The sequence below is a fragment of the Mizuhopecten yessoensis genome, unplaced genomic scaffold, assembly GCF_002113885.1.
Source record: "Mizuhopecten yessoensis strain PY_sf001 unplaced genomic scaffold, ASM211388v2 scaffold8299, whole genome shotgun sequence".
Taxonomy (NCBI): Eukaryota; Metazoa; Mollusca; class Bivalvia; order Pectinida; family Pectinidae; genus Mizuhopecten; species Mizuhopecten yessoensis.
Genome location: NW_018407478.1, coordinates 262,022 through 283,693, shown reverse-complemented (window position 1 = coordinate 283,693; position 21,672 = coordinate 262,022). Strand labels below are relative to the sequence as shown.

The 21,672-nt window shown below is 34.2% G+C and overlaps 1 protein-coding gene across 1 annotated transcript; it reads right to left on the bottom strand.

Moving 5' to 3' along the window:
• Positions 1-12,089: 12,089 nt before the first annotated feature.
• Positions 12,090-20,240, bottom strand: LOC110455563 (synaptosomal-associated protein 29-like). Its single transcript, XM_021505747.1, has 3 exons — positions 19,982-20,240; positions 13,825-14,230; positions 12,090-13,486 (listed from the first exon to the last, which is right to left on the bottom strand). The coding sequence occupies exons 1-3, from the start codon at positions 20,177-20,179 to the stop codon at positions 13,320-13,322; spliced, it is 771 nt and encodes a 256-aa protein (XP_021361422.1). The 5' UTR covers positions 20,180-20,240; the 3' UTR covers positions 12,090-13,319.
• Positions 20,241-21,672: the final 1,432 nt, after the last annotated feature.

The window sequence follows — 21,672 nt, the reverse complement described above, 5'->3', positions numbered from 1 at the left end:
GAGAAGATAACTCTGCAATACGCAAAGACGGAATACTTATTCGCATAAGATGTTCATTTTACCCTCATTTGGCATAATAAGTAATTGACATTAATCAAACTAATTTCTGGAGAATAGAATTACATAGGCTTTGCCTGTTATTTAATAAATTTTCATTTATACAACAAAATAAGTAGAAATGAAAGAATTTGAGTTTGTTCATATTTCCCTGAGATGTAAATATCTTTCCTCGAGTCTTAATTTTAGCCGACATATATGTTTACCTTAAGGGGATTCCAGTGAATTATAATTTCCATGTTATTATATTTTTTTGTCTTCTCTGGTGTATACGGTAGCTAGATATAGATTTAGGTATACATTGATATTGGTGGGATGGTATAATATCAAAACATTTGCTACACATTTTAGATGAACATAAAATATAATATAGTATAGATTGTTTTGTTGTTGGCAGAAATCCACTGTCCGACTGTCATTACAAAGTGCAATATGTTATAATAATTGAACTAATATAAATTTTAATTGTAAAATGAATTGATACCTGAAATGTTTTGTTGAAATGAAATTGTTTTCACTTACTGTTCTGTTCTAACTTATTGTCATTGGTTGGGGGTACTTATTTGTGATTCTCAATAACTCACAGTGTTTTCCTTAGGCCTTCTATACAAATATGGACAACTGTGAACAGTAAGTGTGTACCCTATTGGGTATAAACCATCACTTATGGTATATGCACCCCCCCCTCCTCCTAAAAAAATAATTAAAAAAAAGTAAGTGCCTCCTTGCTCCCCCTCCCCAATTACTTCATATTATTTGGCAGAGTCCTTATTTTTTTTTACCTGTAGCTGTCATTGAGATGCTGTACATCAATATTTACAAATATAGACTCAAATAACCATTTCATTTACATTTCTTCAGACTTGAAAGTTAAGTTTTCAATGTGTCTTAAGGTTAACCGATAAACATCACCTCCCGTACACCAGTTACAGAGATATAACCACCCCTATATACTGACATGGCCATCACCTCCCGTACACCAGTTACAGAGATATAACCACCCCTATATACTGACATGGCCATCACCTCCCGTACACCAGTTACAGAGATATAACCACCCCTATATACTGACATGGCCATCACCTCCCGTACACCAGTTACAGAGATATAACCACCCCTATATACTGACATGGCCATCACCTCCCGTACACCAGTTACAGAGATATAACCACCCCTATATACTGACATGGCCATCACCTCCCGTACACCAGTTACAGAGATATAACCACCCCTATATACTGACATGGCCATCACCTCCCGTACACCAGTTACAGAGATATAACCACCCCTATATACTGACATGGCCATCACCTCCCGTACACCAGTTACAGAGATATAACCACCCCTATATACTGACATGGCCATCACCTCCCGTACACCAGTTACAGAGATATAACCACCCCTATATACTGACATGGCCATCACCTCCCGTACACCAGTTACAGAGATATAACCACCCCTATATACTGACATGGCCATCACCTCCCGTACACCAGTTACAGAGATATAACCACCCCTATGTACTGACATGGCCATCACGTAACTTCTTATTCTTTGGTGACATGACATATATTGTGTTTTACTTAGTTTACATGTTGTTACTTATACACATTTGGTACATCTCTACAATGAAATTGAGCTACTGGTACCGATACTGTGACTCAGGTGACTGCTACAAGGCCCTTGGGCCTCTTGTTTTTAAAGGTTCCAGATTAAAAAATTTCAATAGCACCTATTATCTCTTCATTCCCATTTCATATCTAATGATCCCAGACACAGCCATCCTACATCTCACAGTCATGGTGGGATTTATATAGTTTTGATATGATCTTTTATTGTGTTCAAACTTCAGCAAATTAAAAAAAAAAATCATCTAGTCAATTAACAAAATATGGCATTTATCTTACATTGTATTTAAATTCAAGTGAATTTTTATTGAATTTCAAAACAGTCCCATCACTGTTATAGGCTATTTTTGTAGACGGTATTTGATAATATTTTGACGGCACAAATTACTGGGAATATTGTTATGGCAATACATTAGGACAGTAGTCCCAGGTACATTAAAATGTCTCAAATCTATAAAATTGGAAAATTCCATTTAAAAAAAACCCAACAAAGACAGTATGTTCTATGGGTTCAATGTTAAGCTAAGACATTTATCTTGGAGTTTGAGTATGCCATATATATGGTAGCCATTTTATTTTTTACTACAAAATTATGTATTGTTGTATTTTCATTTTATTTTTTTGTTTTGCTTGAAAAGGATTTCTCAAGCTGCCATAATTATATAGATCTAATATATGTTTTCTGTGATTTACAAGAGTTTGAAATATTACTGTTTAAGGTTTCACTTCCGTGTCAGGTTTTTCCCTCAATGTATCTGCTACAGAACCTACACTGTTTTATACAAACACCGTATTAGTCATGGTTTAGTTGTGTAACAAAACAAAAACGATTTACCAACCTTAGAACACAGGCAAGTTTATTCTGGAAAAAAAGCCATGAAATAATGTTAAAAAGAAGTTATTCAATAATGATCTACTGGTAGATAATATTTGTACATGTCAAATGTTTGAGCAACTACTGTATAGTTTGTAATATTTGTGGGGTATTTATTTTCACTATATTCACGGTCAACAAAGATAGCGCAAAATTAAATACTCAGCAAATATAAATACTCAGCAAATATAAATACCATGGACTATAATCTCTGTAAACATAAATTTATATACATACTAAAAAAGAACAAAAATAATATATATTTTTTATCACCCAAATACAAAAGTTTCCTGGTGAGCTCATTATTTTTACCTGGCAATGTTATACAAAATTTAAACCCCCACAAATTTTCATTAATGTAGTTGTAGTTAAGCCAACGGCGAAGTTAAACAACAGTAATTAAAATTAAGCTACAATTTACACATCTATCAGTAGATATTTATTCCCAGCATGGCTGTGAATTATATAAGTTCCTTTTGAAGTTGCCATGAAGATCTTAATACTGGGTACTGTGGTCTGTACTTGTTCCTTGAAGTGTGCTCAAACACTTCATGGTAAATATGTAGACATACCGGTATTACATAATGGTGCTCAATATATATAATACATTATATAATTTCTGAAAACAATAAATGCAACAGAAATAAAGATTAACAGAAGTGTCTTTCATATTAAATATTAGTGTAATTTTGTGTGGAAATGAATAGCATAGGAGGAATGACAGTTATAATGTGATGAGGTCAGATTGTACCTCAGTGTCAAATGGAGCAAGGCACCCTCTATGTGATGGAGTCTGATTCTAAAGACGTATAGATGTTCTCATGTATCGGGGACGTAATGTATAGAGAAATCCAGAACTGTATATAAAAGGTAGAACCAGTTGTATTGTGACTGGTTCTAACAATACATCATTGTTATCTGTGATTAGTAAGATATGGCTGGCTCTACTCTCTATATTTTATACCATGTTGTATAGTAGGTTATTTTTGTGGGAATTACAGTATATTTTCTCAAAAGTCATGCGGCATATACATGATTGCAAAATTTGATCCATGTAATAATGTAACTAGATTTTCTCCCCAAATGTTGACATCAGGATACACAGAGTATTTGCAAAAGATAAGTACTGGGATATCTCCAGATACTGAATTTGACATCTGTTCAGATTTTATTCCCTTGTTTTGAAAAAAAACACCTTGAAAATTAAAAGAGTCGCAAAAATAACCAGCTAGCCTCAAAAATTGTTGTTTTAAGTGACAATAATTATAAAAATGATTGTTGTTTTATATAACAAATATTAAATCCTATTACTTTATTAGTACATTGTATTGTATTTGTGATACATTGTATGTTATAATACATGATTGTTACAATTTATGTTAAATTGTATTACATTTTATGCTGTATTGTTACATTGTATGTTATGTGTTACATTGTATGTTATTTGCTACATTGTATAATGTGTTACATTGTATGTTATGTGCTACAATGTATAATGTGTTACATTGTATGTTATGTGCTACAATGTATAATGTGTTAAATTGTATGTTATGTGCTACAATGTATAATGTGTTACATTGTATGTTATGTGCTACAATGTATAATGTGTTACATTGTATGTTATGTGGTACATTGTATGTTATGTGCTACATTGTATGTTATGTGCTACATTGTATGTTATGTGTTACATTGTATGTAATGTGCTACATTGTATAATGTGTTCCATTGTATGTTATGTGCTACATTGTATAATGTGTTCCATTGTATAATGTGTTCCATTGTATGTTATGTGCTACATTGTATAATGTGTTCCATTGTATAATGTGTTCCATTGTATGTTTTGTGCTACATTGTATGTTTATTTGTATATTATGGTGGTGTGTTACATTGTAAAATTATGTAAATTGTATTACATGGTCATCGTGTGACATCGAGTGCATGTTACAGAGTTTTACATCATTTTATGTTATAATGTATAACATCGTATGCTGTCATGTGCTACATTGAATTTACAATGTGTTACACTGTTATTGTACATTGTATGCTACAATGTATCACCTTATACATTCTTATATGTGATAAACACTTCGAGGATATTGTGAAAATAATATCATTATTACACAGTAAGGGGAAGGATTATTTATAAGATTGATCATTGAAATAAACATCAACTTTGTCATGATTTCACAGTTATTATGATATGAGTTTTAAGTTCTGGAGTCAAATAATATTTTAGACACACTGGACATGGTTTTGATGTACCATAGCTTTTTTCAGCATTTACATCTCAAAATTTTACATTTTTACAGTGTGTTATTATTGATTTGGTTTATAGGAGTTTGAAGTTACATTGTTTTTAGTAAAGAATTTTTGTTTTTTATGCATGTTATATATCTATCAAAAAACATTCCATTCATTTCTCAAGATAAGAGTCCATCAGGTTTTTTCAATTATTAGTCAAAATATGTAGTTTGTATATAGGATCATTTGAAATATTTGATTAAGCAAAGATTTTGTTGTATGCATGGTAACGATGCCATAACATGCTGCACTTGCGATCAAATTATGTAAAAACTAAAGTTTAATATAACAAAAAAACAAGTTTTTACATGAATATTATGCCACAAATTGTATTGTAACAGTTTAATCACTCTTCTTGTGTTTGTAGAAATTTTGCAGTTTTGTAATCTGTCTTTTGGTGCATGGTTCTTCTTTTAACGTAGTGCTCTTACAGATGTATTTGTATATGGTGTAAGATTATTATTAATACACCCAGTATGATTTACAGAAATATAGACCACATCTTCTTCTCTTGTTACTTCCTTCATACAATGTTCACAGGACAGCTGGCATGTCACTTCAGTGTAGACACAATGTGGATGACCCACTCAAGGAAACAGTGGACACGTAGAGAACAAGAAGTTCAGTTAAGATATAAAATCACAGGCTGAGTCGTATTGATAAATTACCCACCCAAAATTATAATAAAAAAATCCTGACTTTAGCAAGACTATTCTATTGTAGTTGTCAAAATTGTGTGTACAACATTAAGACAGCCTTGGGAACTGGGGCAGTTATTATATTGAGTCAGGAGAAGCTAAGGATTCAAGTTCCTGAACCTCAGATCCATGATGGTGTAACATTTGACTCCTGATAATCGTACCAGGTGGCCAACATCCAGATCATGTGATATATTGTATTTTACTCAGCTTAGCTCGATCATCTTTAATGGGAGTGTCCAAACACCAACATCTGTATTAATTTACATGTGTGTACATCTATACACCGACATATTCAATATTAAATTCCATCCTCACAGGATACTAGTAGTCTGTATGTCGGTGTACTTTTATTCCTGAAAATTCAATATTAAATTCCATCCTCGCAGGATACATACTAGTAGTCTGTATGTCGGTGTACCTTTATTCCTGAAAATTCAATATTAAATTCCATCCTCACAAGATACTAGTAGTCTATATGTCGGTGTACTTTTATTCCTGAAATTTCAATATTAAATTCCATCCTCACAAGATACTAGTAGTCTGTATGTCGGTGTACTTTTATTCCTGAAAATTCAATATTAAATTCCATCCTCGCAGGATACTAGTAGTCTGTATGTCAGTGTACCTTTATTCCTGAAAATTCAATATTAAATTCCATCCTCACAGGATACTAGTAGTCTGTATGTCGGTGTACTTTTATTCCTGAAAATTTAATATTTAATTCCATCCTCACAGGATACTAGTAGTCCATATGTCGGTGACCTTTTTTCACGTGTCCTGCCTTCGTTTGATACTCGGTACATTGTTATTGGTAGAGTCCACAAACAGTCTGGTATATATTATGTTCATGTTTTTTCACCAAACTCGAAATTAGGAATTTGGTGTCTTGGCTTGAGTTTCTTGTCTTTTAGTATATTTTTTTCTTTCTTCTGTGATATCAATTTTTCCATATTTCTTTTTAATTGGAGAAAGGATTTTAAAACAATAGCTAATTCCTATTTTCACTGCTGCATTTAGCCCCATCATATGCCTTTGAAGTAATTTGTTTAATTGTTCTTTGATCTGCTTGTATAAACTGGTAACACAAGTCTGCACACATGTACATTTTAAAAGTCACGATTGCAGACAATATCTTCACTATTGTCTCTTTGTGGTTAAAAAATAAATCAATTAAAATTTCAATTATGTTACTTTTTTGTCCTTAGCAAATTCTTTTGAATTGATTTATGTTTTATATATTTTTATTTTTTTTGCTTTGTAAATTGTTTGTAGTGTCTGCAAAGCATTTGAGTGCAGCTTCAAAATACATGTATTAGGTTTCTTGTGAAGTTGTCTGCAAATTAACAGAGACATGTTAAGTAACTCTTTATAGACTTGCACAAAACTTCATTTTTAATCATTTACAAGTTCCTTAATCAGTGTTAATGCAGTTGGTGGCGCGGTAGTCTAGTCGTAGGACGCCGGGCTCGTCACCGAAGGGTTGCGGGTTCGAGTCACGGCACTGTGTTGTATCTTTGAGCAAGATACTTTACTCTGCTTGTTCCAGTCTACTCAGCTGCAAATGAGTATGTGGTTGGGCAGTGCTAGAATTGTAGAATGCTAGCTGTGAGCGCCGAAATAGCAGCACCGACTGTATGCTCCCCAGGGAGTTGATAAAGATGTTGGCTGGTTGCAAAAGCCCTATAACCATGGATAATAGTTTGTGAACCGCTTTGAGACGACCTACGAACTAGGTTGTGATAAAGCGGTATGTAAGAACCTCAAATTGTTATAATTATTAATTATCATTACTGTTCTGTTGGCCTAGTTTATGTACAGTACACAAGTTTCTTTTCCACTTTAAAATGTAATGTCTATTAAATAGTTTCAAAAAAAGAATAAAGTTGATTTATGAATGTCTAAAAGCGGTAAAGCACCAAAATAAAGTCATGTCTTTGTTGTACATTTAATTAAACATTAATGTGTTATAGATCTATATTTTTCTTTCGAAGGAATAATAGTGTTTACAATATCAACTTTTCTTTAGCAATAATTTTGACAATCAGCTAGTGTATCCTTTATTGTATCCTTTCGACAGGATATTTCAAGAGCCTTTTTTTTTTATTGAAAATCGACCTTTTGTTCGTTTGAATGGACTTTTAAAGGAAAACTTTTACAATATTATTGTATACAGAAGTGCACAGGAAAATTGAAGAGTGTTGAGATTGAGTAATGTCATTATAAAATTCTAAATATTTTTGTAATAAATAAAATGATATTCAAACCATTCCTGTGTGATTTCATAATTTTATCCCACTATCCTAAGATGGTGATCCTATCAAATCACATTTCATCCAAGTTTTGATGAAGGGGGACATTATGAAATTTCTGATCAAAAGTTGGATATGGAGTTATTGAAACTGTAGATTTTGTTGGTATGTGACAATATGTACCAGGCATATTGCTGGATATATACATGTATATGTAAAAAGGTCTCTATACCAATCACAGGACAGGTCATTTTGGAAATCATCTTAAAACAGCACCTGTACAGGTCTTTGAGAGCTAAAAATTAAATGACATGGATATTTTTTTTACACACTTTGCATTTATTATTAACCATACAGCATCACATTGGGTAAACTTGAACAGATTTTGTGTTTTTTCTAGGAACACCAACAAGACTTTGTTTTTATTTTATTGAAAAGGAATATTCACAAAGATGTTTGACTGGAATTTTGTATGATCTATTTATCACAGAAAAGGTCTATTCAAATGTTAGCATTTAAATCCAGATATTTGAAGGGAAAAAAAAGAATACTGTACATTGTCTGAAAAGTCATATTGCTTGTAGGTGTCAAAACTACTAAAAAAACCAAGAACAAGATTGTTTTACATAAAACACCTGTATTTATAATAAATTGTTTTTTTTTATCTCATGACGGTATAAATAAACAATGTGTATCAATTCTATACATATACATGACAGTAAGGATGGTCATAGACATATATTACAGATTTGATTGCACAAACAATGATAAAACCATTAAGTACTAAATAACAGAACAAAACAAAATAATAAAACACAAATTTATGCTAATTTTTTGTAACAGTGCTTAAATTATTTGAATTTAGTGCAAGACCCAGAGAAACTGGATTTAACTCCACACCATGGTTTCATGGTCACTTTCTTACCCCAATTTTTTTATCAAGAAATCATTATGTACTGTAGGCTGCAGTGATCCCATACCAGGTGTTGTTACTTGCTCCAAAAACACCTTAAGATTTCTGCATCGGAGGTCACATGTGTCAAAATTTAACCGAGGTGACAATGATGTTAATTTGGTATGTGATGTAGTACCTCCTCCAGATGTTCCTACCAACCAAGTCTCACGTCATACATGAAACAGTGGCGGCGATGTACTTTGGAAACCTGTATCTATGAATCCCAGAATAAAGGTCAAATTGAGGTCACTTTAAGATTTTGGTTGTATGACAGCACCTTCTAAACATGTACATACTGTATTCTGTGAAATTTTCACCTAGTCAAATTATACCCCTTCACTTGTACAACACATTTGCATGCAGTCTTATTTTTTGCATCTATATGTTATCATCTAGGTGGATCAAGAAAACATGGTAATAACCAAAATATGACATTAAGCAATGTGATATTACATGAAAAGTACTGTACTATGTATATTATAATATGTACTTTTTTCACCATCATCATGATCATGATAAATATGCCCTCATTACTATAACAGAGGCGAGAAAGGCAAAGGTTAAACTAGGGTGAACATTTCCTGGGTTACAATATGTAGGGTTGCATGTACCTGCATGCCAAATATAATGTCCGTTAAAAATCAGGGAATCAAACTGGTTTTAGTAGATTTAATTCTACTCTTCATGATATTTCATTTCCAAAAAAGAAAATGATCTTAAATCATCAGGGTGATCAATGATACAACTTAAATTCAAAGCTAAAGTTTGTGCTCAGATCAGATTCATTAAATGTGGATCAACATACGTTTTATAACTGTATAAAGTCAGTTTACCTATCGTCAGTGTTCTGCTACATACAGTGTATCATACATGTAAAATATAAACAATCAAACTAGTCTCACATACAAATAACAAGTACATTCAACCACTATCAAACACTATCTCATTATCAGAAATCTTTTAAAATGAAATGAACTATCTTTGATGTGACTATCGATGGGAAGGCTTAAATATTTAACATTAGAGAGATGATCACTCACAAGGGGAATTAACTCTCAATAGTTCTACTCAATGTGTACAGTCCCTTGTACTGTTATTCCATTATTTCTGCACCATCTGTACTATACACATGTCCACATATATAGAAACATTCTATCCTGTAGAAAACAGTTTCAATGTACAGTGATGTTTATTTTCTAGTACTCCTGGTTAGATTCTATTTTTAATATCATGAACAAAAATTATTCATAATAAATTGTGGAATGAGAATATTAGAGTCAGAGGAAATGGTTAAACTATACACAAACAGAAAACAAACACACACCTACATAAGGTATATTTAAGAAGGGCTCCACTGTTTTCCATAAACATTTGCCATGAAGAATTAAGGTAATGTTTCTGTTATCAATGAATTTCCGATATTCCAAGTAAAAGCACCAATGAAGTCAGATCTGAAAGTCAGTACCAGAATAAATCAACCATCTTCACTTAGCTTGTGCCAGTTGTAAATTGCTATGCATAACCTAACAATTAAATGAACTATGTTTTTGTGAATATTGGCTGAATCCGTTAAAGTTCAGACAAACAATTTGTCACTCATATTTGAAAGTGGACTTGTTCTGTATCTACACATAGAAATTGTAAAGCCCTGGTGCAGCTTACAACCCAATACAATGGGTTCTGAAGTGTATCAAAACATGAAATTGCCACTGATACATATATATCTACTTCAATTTCTAGCTTATTATTTTGAATTCAGTAGATCATGAAAAGAAAATACATAATTTATACAATTTTTCAAAATTCCAAAAATTAGCGAGAACCCACTTTAAATATATATTAATGTATGTCTACAGCCCTACACAGTTAAACCACTGCTAAGTATCTAGTGCATTCAATGGTGAGTATATCAGCACCATCCTCAATACAGATTATAAATATCCACTAAAATATAACAATAGCACAATAGATTTAAACAACATTATCAAGTACACCAAATGAATGTGAAAAGAGATACTCCAGATTGTCAGATTAAAACCTGACCTGAAAAATCTCTATTGATATCAATGTAACAGTAAAACCATTATATAATGCCATTAACTTTGTTTTCCATCTCATTTACTGCAAAAATATATATCAAGGTCCTCTGTACCATTCCTTTACATTTGATGTATCAGCCCTGATATGCATTGTCAAACCCATTTAAAGGATCTCTGTCCCACTGATCTGTGGGTTTTCATATACATATTTATGATAACCTTCTGTTAACGTCGTTTGGGATATACCTGTAGCAGTTTGGCCAGGCCACTTCTGTTGACCAGGCAGCTCTGTTCGTTAGAGCACTAGTATAACAATCTGAGGTCTAGGGTTCAAATCCCAGTCTAATCCCGCTCTTCTCCGAACACTTGCTGATTATATAACACTTCGTTCGTGTCATCCTTATCATATTTTTATTGAAGTCCCCCAAGGTATGGTTTTCTTTTCAGAAATGATTTATCAAAGCTATAGTCGTGTTTGAAAAAACAGTTTCCAATGTGTGGTTAGTTTTTGACAATTAATGGTACAAGGATCCTTAACTCATTCACCCCTGAAGACACATTTGAACTCTTCCAATTCAAAGGTTGGAATAGTTCATTATGAAATTTCAGGGGGTGAATGAGTTAAAATACAAAACAGTTACTGGACAAGGCAATATACCAAGGTTTTACTGTGTAGGTGGTCAGACTAGTGTTATGTATAAACAACACAAATATATACAACAACAGTCCAGAATACTGAGGATTCTGGGTACATTTGTACCAGTAGATAGATGTAGTCGTTAAATGCAAGTCGGAATATATATGTAGCTATCTCCCATAACAAACCTAACTCAGATCTTTGCAGACTAACTAGCTAAATCACAGGCCAAATAAATGCTATACCCAGCTACATGTACAGTAAACTACAAAATATTACACACAAATATGTGAAATTCATTTGTGAGTTTTTGTGTCGGAGACATATGAGGAAATGTCTTGATTATGACTAATCTAGTCTCTTGGTGACAAGTAATTATCACAACTTTTCTTGAATATCAAGGTGTTTAAAGAATCAATGATATCAATATAAAGGTTGTGTATTTAAGGAGGGGGATCAGGGAGGGGGATATCAGAAATATTTCAAACTAAAAAACAAAGTTAAACTGGTCATTTTGGATACAACTTGCTTCTTAAAAAGGAGAATGGGTATAACAGCTTCTTAACTCATTCACCCCTGAAATTTTATAATGAACCATTCCAACCTTTGAATTGGAAGAGCTCAAATGTGTCTCCAGGGGTCGATGAGTTAAACAACAAATACACTGTATCACCTGTAATGAGTGCAAATATTTCAGTCATGAACATCAAAGGAATGACTTAAGGTTCAAATAAGCTAATTAATAAAAGGACAAATTAACACAGCATTTCATCAAGATATTTCACAGAAACCTATAACTAAAATATATGTGTGGAGGACTTTCTTACCACAAGACACATAGAAAATAGTTTTATACTGTATAGCAGGTTACGCTCTTTAGAAATTCACTGTACAGATTGCAAAAACTTATAAAACAGCAAAATTGAAAAGTCAGAAAACTAAAAAAAGAAATATCTTTGCAATACATTGTGCTGAAATTTTTAAATTAAACTAAGCAACCTTCATCGAGTTGCACTATTAAATAGTGTTCTGCAACTTGAATGTTTTGATGAAAAGATGTGGGAACATATGTACAATACACACATTTTTCAACTGTGATGATACAGTAACAGTTAATAAAATGACACTATTGTGATCAGATTACAATGTGATTACTGTAGATGACATGTGACATAGCACAGATGACTAGACACACCTGGGGTATTTCTATTCCCTATACTGTACATGCACTTCTTTAATTGACCTGCTGCTCACATAACTATCAACATTAATGAAAACAACCGAATTTTTTGTTTTGTTTTGTTTTTTGCTGAAAACTCACTGATAGTTGGTGTTTAAACATAATATTTCTGGAAATAAACAAAAAAATCCCTACCTCCTCCTCACTGGGAAAAAGGTTACCGTATTTGACCTAAGAAGCACACACCTCTTGTTTACGGTAGTAGGGAAACCGCAAACAAAACATTCTTATTGAATGGCTTTAACACTTAGCCACTTAAAACACAGAAAATCTATTTTCCTCACCATCACTACTAACAGCAGTTAAACTGTACACATACAAAATGTCACAGAAAACAAAACTTGCTGCTACACAATTATACTGGGCACTAGGGCTGTCACAATATGTCGTGATTCACTCTAGGCGTATTGTGATACACTCTAGGCGTATCGTGATTCACTCTAGGCGTATTGTGACACCCCTACTGGACACTAGGGCTGTCACAATATGTCGTGATTCACTCTAGGCGTATTGTGATACACTCTAGGCGTATCGTGATTCACTCTAGGCGTATTGTGACACCCATACTAGACACTAGGGCTGTCACAATATGTCGTGATTCACTCTAGGCGTATTGCGACACCCCTACTGGATACTCCTTATTTATGCAGAATCCTTCTCATCTGTCTGTTCTGATCTTCTACTTTCACGTTCACATTGTCAACTTTAGGAGCAATGCGATCTAACTGATCATTTTGACGAGAAATTTCGTCTCCTAGTCCTAGTGCCAGGTCCTTCAGACGACTCATTCCGTCGGACATCAACCCTGAAATTGTTTGGAAAGTATATGCAAAGATTCATAGATTTATTTTATAACGAGTAATATTTTTTCAAATATTAACACCAGCATATTTACAATTACTTACAATAAAAAATTCTATGCAAAGTAAAACATATGTAGATATCTTTTTCTCAATATTGGTAGACTTAGAATACAGTGTTTACATTCATATTGTCCCCATATACTGTATATCAAAATGAAACACAAAAGTGCTGGGACCTCGAGAATTATAAAAGATACATCAAAGAGGTCAGTCCTAAAATTATTTATAATTTTATAGTTCCCATCAAAACTGGATAGCCAGTCTGATATTGATGGCGTACCTAGATTGTCGTTTGTTTCCTCTTCCCGACTACTACCAGTAACAGGCTGTAGAATCTGTTGTCCTGATGCCTGTCCATAACCTTGACTTGAAACGGATTTCCTTGACCCTGCCATGAATTGACTGTCAAGTTCGTCTTCATCTCCAAACCCAGATGTATCTGGCCTCCTTCGCCCTGCTTCAGCTCCCAAAGGGGCGCCCTGATTTTCCATGGCCACCTTTAGCCGGGTAGACGTCTCGTCTTCAGGTCGAGAAGGATCCTCTTTCTTCGTAGACCACCAGTTCTTTATTCCTCCAAAAACACTTTTTATGGAATTCAAATGTTTCTGAGTGGTTGTCATATTTTTATCAATATCTGTCACTTTACCTTCTATGTTATTAAGCTGTTCGCCTTGACGTGTAAGTTCCTGAAACCAAAAATATAAAAAAAAAAATCAGTACAGAACAAAAAAAAAATCAGTACAGAACAATTTTTTTAAAAGCAAAATTAGCAAAAAAACCTCTGATACAAGTCAAAGATTGGAAGTCAGTATTGACACAGTTCTAGTTTTTAAGGCTTAAACAACAACTGCAAATGTAACAGTATTACAGATTTGAAAAGTTCAAATTTGATGTACAGTATTACTGGCTTCATTATTTAACAATCTACATCACAATATTTTTTTGTTGTTGTTGTAATTGAAGGGGGTTTGAGTCTTGCCCTCATGTAAGGGAGACAATTCACTTACAGAGAGTTATCCCTCCTGCACTACACAACATTCATAAAATAAATGCAACTAGAACTGTAAGCCACAGCTACCTAACACCCCCCCTTATAACCCTGAACTGTAAGCCACAGCTACCTAACTCCCCCCCTTATAACCCTGAACTGTAAGCCACAGCTACCTAACACCCCCCCTTATAACCCTGAACTGTAAGCCCCAGCTACCTAACCCCCCCCCCCCCTCCCCTATAAACCTGAACTGTAAGCCAAAGCTACCTAACACACACCCACACCCCATAAACCTGAACTGTAAGCCAAAGCTACCTCCCCCCCCCCCCCCCATAAAAACCAGAACTGTAATTATAAGCCAAAAGCTACCTTCTGCCCCATATAAACCAGAACTGTAATTATAAGCCAAAAGCTACCTAATACCCCCACCCCCTCCCTATATAGACCAGAACTGTAAGCTAAAGGCTAACTAAGGCAAAGCATTGCAAATAATCCATAGTCTCCCACCAGTAATAATTTTTCTATATACTGAGCTGTACACTTGTTTAAGTGTACAGGTCAATGACTAAGTTCCTGTACTCCCTCCCCATGCCAAAACATACTTGCATACTCTTGTTAGCCAAGATGAACAAGTTTCGCTGAAGTCGTCCTAGTAGTTAAGGAAGAGTTGTTAGGGCAAAGATATTTAGCAAAGGACCAAAACTCAAAGGGTCAAAATAAAAAAAATACTTCCTTGATGCACGATATCAGGGGCTTATTACCATATCTGTAAACTTTCATCAAAATCGTCCGTGCAGTTTAGGAGGCAGACAAAGGTTTATTCAACAAAGGGCTATTACTCCTTTTAAAAGGGTCGGAATGAAAAAATTAATCTGTAAACTTTCTTTGAAATTAGACCCATAGTTTTAGAGGAGCTGTCTGGACAAGGATTTTTCAACAAGGGACCATTACTCCGTAAAAAAAAGTGTCAGATGAAAAAATTAATACCTAGAAGCATAACATCAGCTGGTAGTTATTGTATCTGAAAACTTTCATTGTTATTGGACCTTTAGTTTTGGAGGAATTGTCCGAACAAGGATTTTTCAACAAAGGGCAATAACTTTTTAAAAGAAGGTCAGATGGAAAAAATAATAGTATTAATACCTGTATGCACAACAGGTGGTAGTTATCATATCTGGAAACTTTCTTTGAAATTAGGCCAAACAAAAAGCTTCAGGAATTTTTCAACAAATGGCCATATCTTGGTAGAAAAGGGTCAGAATGAAAAAAATAATACCTGGATTCACAACTTCAGGTGGTAGTTATGACATCTGGAATCTTTTGTTGAAAAGGGTCTATTACTTTAGAAGGAGTTGACAAACTTTTTTATCCTGGATTGATTAAAGGGGTTGGGGATTGTTAATTTTATGTATAGGGCTGAGAGTGAGAGGTCTCGATTACATTATGCATCTAGAGAAAAACACTGTAAAATGTCTTGAAATAAATCTTATACAATGTACTCAATACTGTAGTGCAGATCAAATGAATGCCATATATGTATGGTGCAATGCAACATTTTTTGTAACACTAAAATATTCTGCAATTGACAATGATTTATGTACTTCACTTTCAAGCAACTTAAGGTCGAATGAGTGTATTGATAAACAGAAGTAGGAAGTACATCCCTAGTTGAAAATCCAATGCAGGGAGACAGTATCACAATTTCCGCATATTCTAATGAGTCTAGAGTTGTGATGAATGTTGTACGTTTATTATTGACAGAACAGTGTGTTCTCTCAATATTAAAGTATTTCAAAGCAATCCAGGCGTTAATTCAGTTATTTTTTATCAATGAGTCACATGTGTCCATTTTTCTGTACTTCAGGAAACCGGCTACCTATTTCACTACTGTGAAGTTTTTCAAGAAAGATAACTCTTAAGGTCATAGGAGTCTATTGCTAAAAAGAAGTAGGAAGTACATCCCTAGTTGAAAATCCAATGTAGGGAGACAGTATCACAATTTCCGCATATTCTAATGTTTAACATTAAACTGATGAATATTGTATGCTTATTATTGACAGAACAGTGTGGTCTTTCAATATTAAAGTATTGCAAAGCAATCCAGGCATTAATTCAGGTTTTTTTTATCAATGAGTCACACGTGTCAATTTTTCTGTACTTCAGGAAACTGGCTATCTATTTCACTACTGTGAAGTTTTCCAAGAACGATAACTCATTGCATGCAGTTACTATGTGTATATGGTTTTATTATAAAATGTCAATTTTAATCGTTTATAGATGATTAATTTTACACAATTTCAGCATTTATGAAATTAATATACATTAATGCAATACTAATCTATGTTAGTATCATTTTTATTGACATTAATTAATGTGTGTTTCAAGACTTTTTTCAAAATTCAATCCTTTTTACATGAATTTCCATTTAAAATCCTTAAAATTCTGACAACCTATATCTTTTTTGTGGCAATTTTTTTTCTTTACTTCAAAGCAATATAACTACAGAATTTGAATAAATTCTACTGAGAAATGGCGACACAATCCTATTACCTTAAATGCAATTTCTATGTCTATATGGTTTTATTATAAAATGTCAATTTTTAATTGTTTATAGATAATTTATTTTACACAGTTTCAGCATTTATCAAATTGATATACGTTAATGCAATACTAATCTATGGCAGTATTATTTTTATTGACATTATTTTGCCAAAAACTGTGTCTTTCATTTTTTTTTTCAAAATTCATTCCTTTATACATAAATTTCCATTTGAAATCCTTAAAATTCTGACAACCTATATATTTTTTTGTGCAGAAAATTTTCTTTACTTCAATGCAAACTTAACTTAAACTTTTAGTTAAACTTAACTACAAAATTTGAAGAAATTCTACTGAGGAATGGTTTATTATAAGTTTATTCCTACCCCGGGTGTAGCCTGACGTTCTTCGATGATCCTATAGTGTACTTTTCTGACTCTCTACATTGTTTGGCAAGTATCGTATCAAGCCTTATAGTAGAATAAAAGACTAGACTCCAGCTCGCTAACACTAACAGAAATATTTATTTAGAATATAAAAGTCATTTACAAACACAAGGTTTGTCTGACGACCAGTTTTGTTTACAGTAGAGAAAATCTACAACTTACAACTACAGAACTATATCTACATTGTAAATACTACCCCCAACACGAAATATAACTTAATTTATCTAAAATATCACCTGATCAACCGGGAGCCTTAACTATCTTATCTTTTTGCTTGTTGGTCCGAAACAGAGTAACCAAATTGTGAATGTGCTTTATATTCCCCAAACCGCCTATGCGTGCATAAGACCTGCAACGCCCACTGGGCAGTGTCCGTTAGCTATATACGGTAGGTGTTGTTGTGCATGCCTAGGCCTGCACACACTAATTAGCTGTTATCAAGAAAGCAGCAGTTCTCTTCTCAATTTTACTGGATACAAAACCAAACTAACTAAACCTATACACAAATCTTCGAAAAGAAAGTGAAGGTGTAGTGTACGCAAGAGAAAAAGAAAGTATAAAAGTGTTGCTAATTTTGCCGCAAATCATTTCCATCTCCACCACCATGTACAGGTAAAACACTTTGGTGGATTCAATGGTAATTCTGCATAGATCAAACCGGAATAGCTCCAGCAGATGATTCATCTGAAATCATGTGCCATATGTCTTATTTATCTTTATGCAAGACATTAAGATTGTACTACATGTACATTGTTGCCAACCAATTCTCACCACAGCATATATGTGTCAGTCAATTGCAGAATATGACAAATGCATGTTTTCAACATAAATTACAGAAGCTGAACTTGACTCAGTAATCAGTTCACATTTTGTTACCAGTTGGCATTCCTGTTTTGATTAATGCATCATTGCAAGAATGGATAAACAATAACAAATTAACAATGCTGTTCACCAACCTGTATGAGAGACGCCTGTCTGCAGGGATCAATCTAGGTTATAGGGGAAATTACACTTTTTCAGATTTGGGGGAAATTATAATTTTGATACAAGGCTCTAGCGTCATGAATGTAAAAGATAAATGTTTTGTCTGACATACATGTGTGCAGTATATTTCAATTTTTTAACAATTTTAAGCTTAAAATTGTAGAACTTTTGTTTAAATTATGTGGAGAAAATGTATAGACAAATGTATGCAGTATTATGCATTTTAACTGTGGAACTTTCAAGAAAACATTTACATGTATAGGAGAAATATTTTGAAGAAAAAACGGTTATTTTCTTGTTGAAATAGGGGAATTTTGAAGCACACATGGGGGAATTTCAAAGAACAGGGGAATTTTCTTCTGTAGGGGAAACTACCCATTAACGGTAGTGACTAGTGAATCAAGTCTAGATCGATCCCTGGTCTGGTATTAGTGTCAAGGGAAACTGGCCTTATAATCATGATAAATTACCAAAGCACTATATATTTAGCAAGGTATTATTCATTCTGTGACAAATTTTATTAGTAAATTATGGTCACCTTCTACCTTTGCACTTGAGGGAATTTCCTCTTATATTATAGCTCAGTGGTAGAGCGGTGGACTGGGCACCTAGGGATCACAAGTTTGATCCCTGTTGGAAGCACACAACTCTCTTTCTGTTACAATAGATGTCTGTTGCCCTTCCTGACAGTGAGTTAGAATCTGGGTTGTTGTGGTGGTCGAGGGTAAACACATTCAAATGGGGAGAGTAATGTGACAGATTTTAATTGTAAATAGGGTTACGGTCGCATTCTAGCTTCACGCTATAGGGAATCTACCTTTAGCTCATCGGAAGACCGTCCGACTAAGTATTCTGAGATCGAATGCTCAATCCCCAGTAGAAGCACATGTATACAGAGTTTAGTAGGACATGAATAATGATAAAGATATAGTGCTGTCCCTGGGGCTTATACCTGCGACCCTTGGCTTTTCCAGCCCGATGCTCTACTGCTGAGCTAAAGGGAAATTCCCTACAGGTGACTCTTGTAAGGCAACCTAATGAATGCACATCTTTTACACTACTTCCCCCTTTTTTCAAACACCAACCGAAGTTCTTTGACTCCCCGCGTTCTCCTAACTTGAACGGGGAGGGTCAACGGCACCAGTTTGTAGTAGAACAAGGAATAGTACTAGTGATAAAGAGAGTGCTGTCGCTTGGGCTCGAACCTGTGAACCTTGGCTCTCCACCCCGATGCTCTACCGCTGATCTTAAGGGAAATTCCACCATCTTTTACACATATAGCTAGTACAGTCACTTCCTTTTACAATTCTAAAATGATAGTAGTAGGTAGGTTTTTGTAATAGTATAATACTACTAATTTAATCAGCTAAGTATTTCACTAAACATCAAAATGACGTGTTACTGTTGTTAGTATACATTATCCCCTATAATTTGCATGTTGAAATACATGTATAAAAGCCACGAATCCAATGACTAACCTCTGCTGTCGCTACACCCATCCTTTCAGAATCGTATAAACTACTCAGAGCTCTCCGGGTACTTTCAAGTTGTCGATCTTCTGACGCATTGATTTGTTCCAAAACGTTTCTTCGTCCGTCTTCTAATTCCCCATACCCGCGATTTGAAGGCCCTTTTGGGCCGCTGATTTCATCTTCGTCAAGGAATGGATTCGCCATTTTGTTCCTGTTTCGATGTTTTGTCACGTGATCGTTCTTATTTTTCTACCTCCACTGATACGAGAATGTATATATATAGCTTGTACACAAACCCACGTGGAGTGATGTCCAAGTTGTTAAAATAGACACGATTCAGATATGACAAATCATTCAAAAATCACATATTGTTTTGTGTGTAAGTTATAGGGGTGGGGATATTAATCCAGAGACGACATAACCCTGTGTGAATAACATTACTCATTTAAATACAGAGATAGCAGATGCTGCCTAAGGTGTTTCTTGAAAGAACAAACTGGTCGTATTTTTAATATTGTCCGGTAAGTTATTCCACAGCATTGCTCCAGTCTCAGTAAATGACTTTTAGAATAATTCAGAATTCGGTCTTGGCAATATTAGATTAGATATTATTATTATAGATCACTGAGGGGAAGTATTTGATGTCATTTACATGGATTTCATGAAGGCTTGTAAATGACAAGGTTCCACACCGAAGACTAATTGAAAAGCTGAAGAATTACGACACACATTATTAATTAAGCCACTAATTAGGTAAAACTTTTTAAACCTAAGGAAACAAAGAGTAGTAGTAAATGAAAATCCACCAAAAGACCACCCCGTATTAAACGGAAGGACGTGTTCTAGGTCCTATACTATTTTGTACATTTAAAAAAAATACTATTGATCGATAATTAAGAATATGAATTATTCGCCTTATATTCAACGGGCAGTAAACAAGACAAACAGCATTATGGGACTTAGTGGAAGATCATTTGTATATTTGGATGGAGTAGCTTGTAAACAGTTGTTCAAGGCGCTGGTCCGTCTACACCTGGAATACGCGGCAAGTGTATGGAACCCATGCAAAGTGAAATGCATTGAAATAATTGAGAAGGTACAGCGAAGGGCAACGGAATAATACCTTGGCTGAAGGATCTGCTGTATCCTACAGCGACCGTCTTCAGAAATTGGGAACCCAACACTGACATACCGAAGAATGAGAAGAGACATGCTTTTCATGACAACAAAGTTACTGCTGGAATCTTTGATCAAAACTCAGCAGTAACTTTGTGGCCATGAACATTCTCAGCTACAAAACTACCTCTAAACTAAATTGTTTTTTATATGATATGGACATAAAGGCACGTACTTGCTTGCGTACATCATATATCCTGTTAATCCTATGTAATTAGATAAAGCGTGTTGTTTAAAGCAGATACGTAACTAAGTTTTGAATTGAAAGAACACATTTATAGATGAATTGTATGTTATACATGTAACACCCATATGGGTATTATAGACATTATATCAAATACAATGTTATGTTTCAATGCCGGATGCCACGATTTTGAATATTGATGTGTGTTTTCTTAACTTTGAAAAATGTGGAGCTTCGTGTCTAGCATCAGTTTCAAAAAAAGGAAATGTGTTTGGAGGAAACCGTTGACCCCCAAAGGCAGGATGTGTGTGTATGTGTTTGCTGATCGTAGCTTTAT